At 45.8% G+C, this 10,714-nt stretch overlaps 1 protein-coding gene across 1 annotated transcript; it reads right to left on the reverse strand.

The window, feature by feature from the left end:
* Positions 1–422: 422 nt before the first annotated feature.
* MED10 (mediator complex subunit 10) lies at positions 423–6,738 on the reverse strand. The gene is made up of 4 exons (XM_053397257.1): positions 6,495–6,738; positions 4,635–4,718; positions 3,311–3,413; positions 423–1,039 (listed from the first exon to the last, which is right to left on the reverse strand). The coding sequence occupies exons 1-4, from the start codon at positions 6,614–6,616 to the stop codon at positions 944–946; spliced, it is 405 nt and encodes a 134-aa protein (XP_053253232.1). The 5' UTR covers positions 6,617–6,738; the 3' UTR covers positions 423–943.
* Between the last annotated feature and the right edge of the window lie 3,976 nt (positions 6,739–10,714).

A 10,714-nucleotide genomic window follows, 5' to 3' on the forward strand; every position in this document is an offset into this window, starting at 1 on the left:
ATAGCTATGCAAATCAGCACTGACTGCTACAGTTGCAGAGCAATGAACATGCAAGTATGAGCTAATTTATAGCTGCCATATCTTAGTAAGGGTGTATCCCTCCACCAACCCTCATAAACTACCTCCTCCATTACACTGACTGATGCCTTCCAGCAGCAGATGGATATGAATTAGATGCCGCCCACAAGGTATAGCATGCAAATACCTTTGATGATTAAAATGTAGATTGACATTTCTCATCTACCGTGCAAAAAGCCCAAGAGGCCGTATGGAAGTTTGGAGGTGGGGGACAATAAACAACTTTACTATACAAATTTAATCCAGCAAGGCTGTAACCTAATTCAATATCAGAAGCTTGGTATTTGCATTAACCATACAAAACCGAGCAGGTTATAAAGAATATATCAACTGCACATGCACAATATTGCAAATGTTCTTGTTTATTCTTTCATATAACATCATAGAATCATTCTATTCTTCCTGCAGACCAAGGTATAATGAAAAAGTATGGACAAACCTATTAATTACCCAGGAAGAGAGATTACAGCAACTATTCTGCTTCTCCATTTGGTAGGTGGCAGAGCGTCAACAGCAGACATATAGCTGCCTGACCCCACTTTACTTTATATAAGAAAGATATATGCTAAGTAATTCAAAATGGGATCTTACAAAAAAGCAATGTTGGTAGGCTTCAGTTCACATATGAGCCGGAAGTCCCCTTAAAGACTGTTTCACAGTTGTTGGCTTCTTACTGAAGTCCTTAGAAACCTGAATGACTTCAGATGTTGTACGGGAGAATCAGCTTGCATCTTTTCCAAGAAACAAAACATTTAATCAATGCTTCTGTGGATCCAGCACTTTCAGTCCTCTGGTTATGTCAAATATTGCCACAATAACCTATCAGCGGTGTCTGGAGAAGAACACAGTACAATGCAGAATGTAATTAAGGAGATGAATCTTCACCCCGAATAGCTTTGTACTTGGCCATGTCCTCTGGGAAGACTTTAGTCAGCTCTTGAATCAATAGGCTTTTGAATTTCTAAAAAGAAAAAGAAAAAGTGTCAAGCAGGGAAACTGGGCCTTTTATTAGCACTGAGGGTAGGAGGGAGATAGTATTAGCAGCAGTACCAACAACCAAGACCACCATGTGTTAGCAGTTTTATTTGACAGAAAGTACGTAAAGACTTGATCAAGCTACTACTGACCTACTTTATAGTATCTCAGGCACAAATGCACTCTACACACCTGGTGAATGTACATGAAGCCCCCACCACACTCTGTACCCACACAGTGGTGCTTATACAGTGGTACCTCGCAAGACGAAATTAATTCGTTCCGCGAGTTTTTTCTTCTTGCGAGTTTTTTGTCTTGCGAAGCACGGTTTCCCATAGGAATGCATTGAAAATCAATTAATGCGTTCCTATGGAAACCGCTTGCCGGGCTGGCGATGCGGAGAAGGGCTTTTCTCCCCACCGCAAGCCTTCAGGACAGGTCCGGAAACAGAGGGGAAGGCGCGCTGCGCTTCTCCTCTGTTCCCGGAGCTTGCGGGGCTTGCGGTGAGGAGAAGGGCTTTCCTCCCCATCGCCAAAATTCAGAACAGCATTCTGAATGTTGGCGGTGGGAAGGAAAACCCTCCTCCCACCGCAAGTCTTCAGGACAGGTCCGGGAACAGAGGGGAAGGCGCGTTGCAGCCGTCCGAAGGCTGGCGCGGGGAGAAGGGCTCTCCGCCCCACCGCCAGCCTTCGGAGGAGCCTTCCGAACCTGGCGGGGGGAGGAGGTCTCTCCGCCCCACTGCCAGCCTTCGGAGGAGCCTTCCGAAGGCTGGCGGCGGGAGGAGGTCTCTCCGCCCCACTGCCAGCCTTCGGAGCAGCCTTCCGAAGGCTGGCGGGGGGAGAAGGTCTCTCCGCCCCACCGCCAGCCTTCGGAGGAGGTCCGAGGACAGTGGGGAAGACGCGCTGCGCTTCCCCGCTGTCCCCGGAGATTTCCCTATGGGCTTTCGTCCTGCGAAGGAAGCCCATAGGGAAATTCGTCTGGCGAAGCACCTCGAAAAACGGAAAACTCTTTCTTCTTGCGAGTTTTCCGTCTTGCGAGGCATTCGTCTTGCGAGGTACCACTGTAACTCCTTGTAAACAGAAGTTTTCAGCTTGCACCGAAGAAGGTTAACAAAGTCCTTTGAGAGCTCCATTCAGTTTCCAAAGCAGTTTGCCACTGTAGCCCAGGGAGCACCTTCTTGAAGGCAAATGTCCAAAGATCCCTAAGGCAAATGGAAGGCTGGTGCCTACATTATGCACCTCTAGGAGCCAGGTGAAAATGTTCCTCTTCAACAAGGCATTTGGCTGATTAACATCTGATACCCTTTTAAACTTGTTTTGGGAGGAGGTGGGGAGGAGGACTATCGGTTTAGTTTTGTTCTTGTTTTTATTATGAATTTTGTGTTTTTATCTTGTATTTTTATGTTGTGAACTGCCCTGAGATATACAAATGTAGGTCACCTTACAAATTTAAGAAATAAATACAATAAAAACTAGTCACACAATTCATTTCATCTAGAGCCGAATTAATATTTTAATTTAGTCTTTGGAAAGCTTTTCCAGACTGATATACTACACTGCATTGTCACACACCCCACCAGAGTGGCTTATAAAATAAAAATCAAGTTAACAGCAAGATTAAAATAATGAACCAAAGATTAAAGACTTGGCATATTTTTTAAATTGCCTAGTAACGAAAAGACAATGTAGGCCCAAGGGAGCCTTCCTAGCAGCGGATAACTACACTTCATAAGCAATATGCCACACATCACATCACGTGACATTCAGATGTCAGGGCTACCTGGGGGAGCACAAACTGCCCAACTTACTGGCCCCAGTTATTGGCTGGGAGCTATACTTTGAACTGCAGCTCTGAATCGTTTTCAAAAGGTAACCTTGCATTATATCAATGCAATCCAGGAAATTACTGGAGTATAGGTAGGAGTGGCAGAGAGGATCCTTGTCCAGCAAAGGTCACAGCTGCTGCAGTTACTTCAGATGGTCCAAGCCTGGACCAGTTAACCTCAAATGACAAAACTGGATCTAGAAACACTCCCAGATTGTGAAAACTCTAGGTACTATCAAGCAGTTGCAATTTGCAGACCGTTCTTAATTTCTAAATACACTTTGAATTCTTGTTACAAAATTTGATCCTTCAGATATAATCAGTGAAGACTGCCATCAAAGTCCGATACCTTTGATGTATTTTGTGTTTCATCTTAATGAGACTATTTATCTATTAGTGATTACATGTTATTTGAGAAACACCTTTATCTTACCTTCATGGTGTCAATTTTGCCCTTCACCTGTTCATTTTTAGCAAGAGCCCTTTCCAAACACTCTTTAGTATAAAGTTGGGGGTTACGCCCTTGATCTATATATCTGAGGAAATAAATCGTATGTGAGGTTTGATAGATGGGTTTCCATACAGTGTAAAACAGACATATAGATCATCTATTCACAACACTTTCTAAAACAAGACACACAAGATTATGTATTAGATATGCAGCTAAGAACATGTTGCTGACATTTTTACATCAATACTGAATATACAGACTACTTTAAGAAGAACTACGACAAGTTCACCTAGCTCAGTTAGCATCAACATACAAGAACTGCCTTTTTAAACAGATGCTGAAAGCCAAACTATTCCGAGAATTATACCTTAGGGGAGAAAAACTGAGAAAAGGTGTGAAGTAATATTCTGCAAGATGCTTCTTAAAGACCAGAAGAGTTTAGTACCAGAAGAGAGTTTAGTACCACTCTTTAGTACTACTACTATGCTCTATAGAGTACAGAAGTTTGCTGTCTAGCCCTGTTCATCAAAATCATTAAGATGAAGAAGACCAAGATGCTTTTCCCAAGGCGATTACCAATAGGCTTTGGAGATACGTACCGTATTTTTCGCCCTATAGGACGCACTTTTTCCCCTCCAAAAATGAAGGGGAAATCTGGGTGCGTCCTATGGGGCGAATGCAGGCTTTCGCTGAAGCTTGGAGAGCGAGAGGGGTCGGTGCGCACCGACCCCTCTCGCTCTCCAGGCTTCAGGAAGACATCCGCAACCTAGGCAGCCCTGCGGGAGTTCCCGCAGGGCTGTCTAGGCTGCGGATAGTAGCCTGCTTCCCGGAGCGCCGGGCGCGCTGAAAGCAGAGCGCCCGGCGCTTCGGGAACACATCCGCAGCCTAGGCAACCCTGCGGGAGATCCCGCAGGGCTGTCTAGGCTGCGGATAGTAGCCTGCTTCCCGGAGCGCCGGGCGCGCTGAAAGCAGAGCACCCGGCGCTTCGGGAACACATCCGCAGCCTAGGCAGCCCTGCGGGAGGTCCCGCAGGGCTGTCTAGGCTGCGGATAGTAGCCTGCTTCCCGGAGCATCGGGCACCCTGAAAGCAGAGCGCCCGGCGCTTCGGGAACACATCCGCAGCCTAGGCAGCCCTTCGGGAAAACACCTGGTTCTGTTTCCCTGACCTGCTTTTGGGGGGGAAATAAAGGGGAAATTTTTTTCCCTTATTTCCCCCCCAAAAAACTAGGTGCGTCCTATGGGACGGAGCGTCCTATGGGACGAAAAATACGGTATTGCCTGTAACCACGTGAAGTTAAACACTTACTCGAAGACTTCCAAAGGCACACTAATATCATGAAGCTGCTGCCGGCACTTGTCAACATCTTGCAAGCCTGTAACCATAAAATTCCTAGGAGAAGGAAACATAGGTTTATTCATTCCCAGAACTACTAAGACAATAGTCACAACAATTACTGGCAGATCTCAATCCCTCCCTCCTCTAAATCCATAGAGGAGGTGGCTTTTCAAAAGAATATGCATACGGACCTTTCATCTATTAGCAATGACCAGCAATGGAACCTCCATGTTTATAGACTTCTGACTATCAGCTCTCTAATTAAAGACAATTTCAGGAGTAAGAACGCAAGAAGAGCCTGCAGGATCAGGCCAATAGCCCATGTAGTTCAGCATCCTACTCTCATAATAGCCAACCAGATACCTATTGGAAGCTGACAAGCAGAACATGTGTGTAATGTCACATTTGTAGCTTCCAAGAACTGGTATTCAGGGGCATACAGTCTCCAACAGTGGAAACTGAACATTTCTTTCTCCTACATGATTCTGTCTAATCCACTTTTGAAACCATGCCATCCACGATAGTGGCCATCACTACTTCCTGTAGGAGCAAAATCCAGGGATACATACCCATGCACACTCTCTCCAAACCAATGTCAGAAAGATTGTACACAAACAGAATGACATTGCATTATCTTGCCCAAGGCCACCAAAAGTGACTTACAAACAAACAAAACCCAATAGATACATTAAGACCAATGGAGTGGGGGAATACATTGAAAAACATTCCACTCACTTCTAAAAGGCCACAGTGGCAGTGTGATGTAGTCGTCTGAGTGTTAAACTAGGACTCAGGAGACTAGGGTTCAAATCACCACTTGGGGGGGATTGGGCCAGTCACAGTCTCTCAGCCTAGCCTACCCCACAGGGTTGTTGTGAGAATAAATGGGGAGGGAGGCGAACTGTGCAGGACACCCTGAGCTCCTTTCCTGGGAGGAAAAGTGGTAAATAAACATAATAATAAAAATACATAGATTAAGAAGCCAAAGGCTTGGGTTAAGAGGTAAGTTTTCACCTGGGACCTGAAGATACACAACAGTGGCGTCTGGCGAGCGAGCATCCCACAAACAGGGAATCTTAACCAGATTACGATTTCTATATGACCGCATGCAGGGCAAAGTGTAGAGGGAAAATATATACAAGATCACACATCTTTTAGCAACCTGACACGAGCAAACCACAATCGATACATGAAAATGACTTAAAATCAACCAGTACGTTTCCGAGCACAATTCAAAGTGTTGGTGCTGACCTTTAAAGCCCTAAACGGCCTTGGTCCAGTATACCTGAAGGAGCATCTCCATCCCCATCGTTCTGCCCTGACACTGCGGTCCAGCTCCGAGGGCCTTCTGGCGGTTCTCTCATTGCGAGAAGCAAAGCTACAGGGAACCAGGCAGAGGGCCTTCTCGGTGGTGGTGCCTGCCCTGTGGAACACCCTCCCAGCACATGTCAAAGAGATAAACAACTACCTGACATCTGAAGACATCTGAAGGCAGCCCTGTTCGGGGAAGTTTTTAATGTGTGACATCTTAGTGTATTTTTGGTCTTTGTGGAAGCCGCCCAGAGTGGCTGGGGAAACCCAGCCAGATGGGCGGGGTACAGATAATAAATTATTATTATTATTATTATTATTATTATTATTATTATTATTATTATTAAAATCGACAACTTAATATCAAATAAAGCGACAGTCGATTAACCCACTAGGGTATAATGGCGCACAAGGAAACAGCCGCTCCCCACAATACTGCTCTCGCCACCCCCGAGCCTTCGGAGCAGGCAGCTCTGGGGGCGCAGGGAGAGGAGGGGGCTGAGAAGGGGGGGCACTCACAGCTTCTGGTTGAGGCCCGCTTGGCTGCTGGGCTGGAAGTCGCTGACGATGATGCCCAGCTGCCGGATGTTCTCCACGAACTTCTCCAGGTGCTCCTCCAGGGAGTCGAACTTCTCCGCCATCCCTTCGGGCCTGGCCGTCTGCGCTGCGGCGATGGAAGACCCTCCCTTCCTCCTCCTCAAAGCTCCCTAGCGGCGCCCGTTGCCAAGGGAGCCGACATCGAGGCCGTCGGGGCCACTTCCGCTTCCGGGTCAAGCCGCGCTCGTTCCCTCTTCTCCCCTCCTCCCAGCGAGAGGATTCAGCAGCCTCTCCGGCTTAGGCTCCGCCCCCACGAGAGAGAGCGAGAGAGCGCATGCGCACGCCGCCGTTCTCAGCCTGTGGGTCCCTAGACGTTGTTGGACTACAACTCCCATCATCCCTGAGCTCTGGCCTTGCTAGCTAGGGGTGATGGGAGTTGTAGTTCAACAACATCTGAGGACCCACAGGTTGAGAAAGGCTGCCAGGCTTTTCATACTGAGGGGCGGGTTAATATATTGCCCCGCCTCCTGCTGGACACCGCGGCCGCCGCCATTGGCCAGACGAGATGCTAATCCGATTTTTCCCTTGTTGTGAGCCAGAGAAGCCATTTTTGTTGTCCCCCCCCCCCCCCCGCCAATTAAGCGGTTTCAAAAAGTCAGGAATAAAAATATATACGTCCATCATAAATTAAGTGTCCAACTGATTCTCGGGATTATATATTTATAATTGATAAATATTATATGTGTGTGTGTATATATATATATATATATATTTATACTCTGCCTTTTTTCCTTGAAAGATGAAAAATATTTTTAATAGGGCTGCACATGGGGTGGCTGGTCACACATTTTATAATAAAAGAAGGGGGTGATTTGCTCCAGTGGAATAGCTCTCCCCATTTTTCTCTCTCCACTTCATCAAAGGATGACAAATGTTTCAACAGATCCACTTTAGTTTCAAGGTTACTAGGAATTATAGCTCTGTGATGGGTAAGCTCTGGTGCCCAGAGGTCTTTGAGAGAAATAATGTGTTTCAAATGTGCTAATAATAATAATAATACAGTGGTACCTCAGGTTACATACGCTTCAGGTTACAGACTCCACTAACCCAGATTTAGTGCTTCAGGTTAAGAACTTTGCTTCAGGATAAGAACAGAAATTGTGCTCCGGCGGGGCGGCAGCAGCGGGAGGTCACATTAGCTAAAGTGGTGCTTCAGGTTAAGAACAGTTTCAGGTTAAGAACGGACCTCCGGAAGGAATTAAGTACTTAACCCGAGGTACCACTGTAATAATATAATCAGTTGGTTGGAGAGCGTGGTGCTGAAATGCCAAGGTTGCAAATTCAATTCCCTACCCAGGGCAGTTTCATATTCCTGCATTGCAAGGGGTTGGACTAGATCAGGGGTTCTCAGCCTGGTCCAGGGGTCAGCGACCTTTTTCAGCCATGGGCCGGTCCACTGTCCTTCAGACTATATTTTGGGGAGGGAAATGAACAAATTCCTATGCCCCACAAATAACCCAGAGATGCATTTTAAATAAAAGGACAAATTTTCTCATGTAAAAACACGCTGATTCCTGGACGTCTGCGAGCCGGATTGAGAAGGCGATTGGGCCGCATCCGGCCCACAGGCCTTAGGTTGCCTAGCCCTGGCCTGGTCCCTACAGCCCACAATTGGACGTTTCAGGGCGGTAGGGGTTTCTACGGCACAAGCTGAATCCTCCTTCCATTGAGCACTGGTGGGTGGTAAGGAAATTTTACCATCAAGAAAGATGCATTTATGGGCGGTAGGTATAAAAAGGTTGACTACCCCTGGACTAGATGATCCACAGGATCCCTTCCAACTCTACAATTGTTTGATTCTGTGAATGGGTTGTCCCAGCCAGTCTGGGCAGCTTTCAGCAAAATATGAAAACACAATAAAATCTCAAACATTTGCTGTGGGCTAGTGGACCCCAACACATTAAAAACTTCCCTGCTCACAGCTCTCTGACCCTACAATGCATGCATTTACAACCACCTCTTTGTCACATTTGCACTTTATATTTTTTTAGGGCTACACTTTAAAATATTAGGTGTACATCTAGAATGCATAATGCATGAAAACGGCCTCAGTTGTTCAGTAAAGCTGCAACTTCTCAGCTGCCCAGAGTTGTTTTAATCATGATGATCTAACGGCAACATAATTCTTCTTTCTTTTTTTTTATGGCAGCAGGCGTAGCGCTTAGTCTTGTTTTTCTTATACAATGTAAAAGAACAAACCAGCGTTTGTGATTAATTATCAGCCCTGTACCTTCTGAAACCTAAGAAGCGCTGAGCTTGCAATAACCAATGCTAGAGCAGCTCTGGACAATGGCACAAGATATAAATCTTACATTTTACCAATGCAGAGTCTCTGGGCCTGCCATATCTATCAAACAAATAACATCAATATTCAGAAGTACTTTATTTTCCTGAAGGTAAATCAATATTTTATAATAATTGGCGTCGTTTACAAATGCCAGGTGCTTACTGTTTTACAATACTTCCTGGGGTCCCCCGCCCTTTCGCTATGAAAAACTCGGGAGTCATTTCTGTTATCTTTGCTTGCCTTTGTTCCTTTGTTACTTCATATATAAATATATATGGGAGAGAGGGAGAATGTCTCTATTTCTGCCACCTTGGTCAATAACTAACAACCTATGTGTGCTCAGATTTCTTCGCAATAAAGCTTTGCCAGTAACTCCTCTGAAATTATCAGATCTGCAAATATTTTCGTGTTGTTGCAAGTCCAATTTACCCCGCTCCGAAACTTTCCTATTATATCAGGGAGAGTGATATTTTCCCAAGATGTGACCTGCATAGTTCCCCGCCCCAGGTTTGTGTGAATTTGGGGCTTCCTCCAGCAATCTGTTGGGACAGGTTCAAGGCTCTTGTGTTGTGTTGAGAGCCAGTGTGGTGTAGTGGTTAAGAGCAGTAGACTCGTAATCTGGGGAACCGGGTTCGCGTCTCCACTCCTCCACATGCAGCTGCTGGGTGACCTTGGGCCAGTCACACTTCTTTGAAGTCTCTCAGCCCCACTCACCTCACAGAGTGTTTGTTGTGGGGGAGGAAGGGAAAGGAGAATGTTAGCTGCTTTGAGACTCCTTAAAGGGAGTGAAAGGCGGGATATCAAATCCAAACTCCTCCTCCTCTTCTTCTTCTTCTTCTTCTTCTTCTTCTTCTATAAAGGCCTGAACAACATGGGTCCAGAGCACTTTAAGGACCACCTGAGCCCTTGCACCACCTGAGATCACCGAGACAACGCTGTTAGTTGTCCCTCATATTGTGACCTCAGCTATTTAGTGTTGCGCATTTAGTGATGCTGATCCCATATTGTGGAACACCCTTCTGCCTCTTGAGTTTTGATAGCTGCTGGATTCTGCAGCTAAGCAACGGACCTCTCTCAGTGTCTCTCAGTACAGCACACTACATAGGGCTATAAAATGAGGGACTCTCCACATATCCTACCATGAGCTTCTTAGAGAAAGGGCAGGGTACAAATGCAATTAATTGAGAATTCCTTTGACCAGGAATGCATTGTTCAAAGCCAAAACAGTGACTCACAATTTTCACCCTAAGAGAGCACACACCTAGTCAGGAAAGGGTGCTGAAACAGCAAATAAGTGCATGGCGTATTCATCGTGCCAAATACATTAAGGGGGGGAATGCAGAAAATGTGTGTGCACTGGTGCTTTTTGTTCTTGCAAGCATATGCCGAAACTGAGACAACAGGAGCAAAAAGAAGAAGAAAACCCTCACTTCCTAGCAAATTATTGTGCCTAGAACAGCAGCCCTACCGCCGGGTGAAATGGCATTTGCATGCCTTGTAATTTATAGATCTGCATGTTTAAATGGCACAGGGGATTTGGAGGAGGCAGTGCTGGTTCATACACTCCCATCTGTTTTGCAAGACTTCCCTATACTTTAATTAGTACATATCGGAGACATATTAATGAGTACGGCAGAATAAATTGCGTGAAACCCACACCACTGCCTTGATGAACAACAACAATTTACTTGAGTAAGCATTACGTTCTCATTATATATGCCCTTGGAAATGTATAGGGCGAAGAATCGTCCAGTCCCATAAAGTTAGCTATAAATTTCAAAGATTACAGCTGTCCAAAAATACTGTTCCTGTGTGACTGGCCAAGTGTGCCATTCCTCCTCAGATATTTGCACTA

The sequence above is a fragment of the Podarcis raffonei genome, chromosome 7 (assembly GCF_027172205.1).
Source record: "Podarcis raffonei isolate rPodRaf1 chromosome 7, rPodRaf1.pri, whole genome shotgun sequence".
Classification (NCBI taxonomy): domain Eukaryota; kingdom Metazoa; phylum Chordata; class Lepidosauria; order Squamata; family Lacertidae; genus Podarcis; species Podarcis raffonei.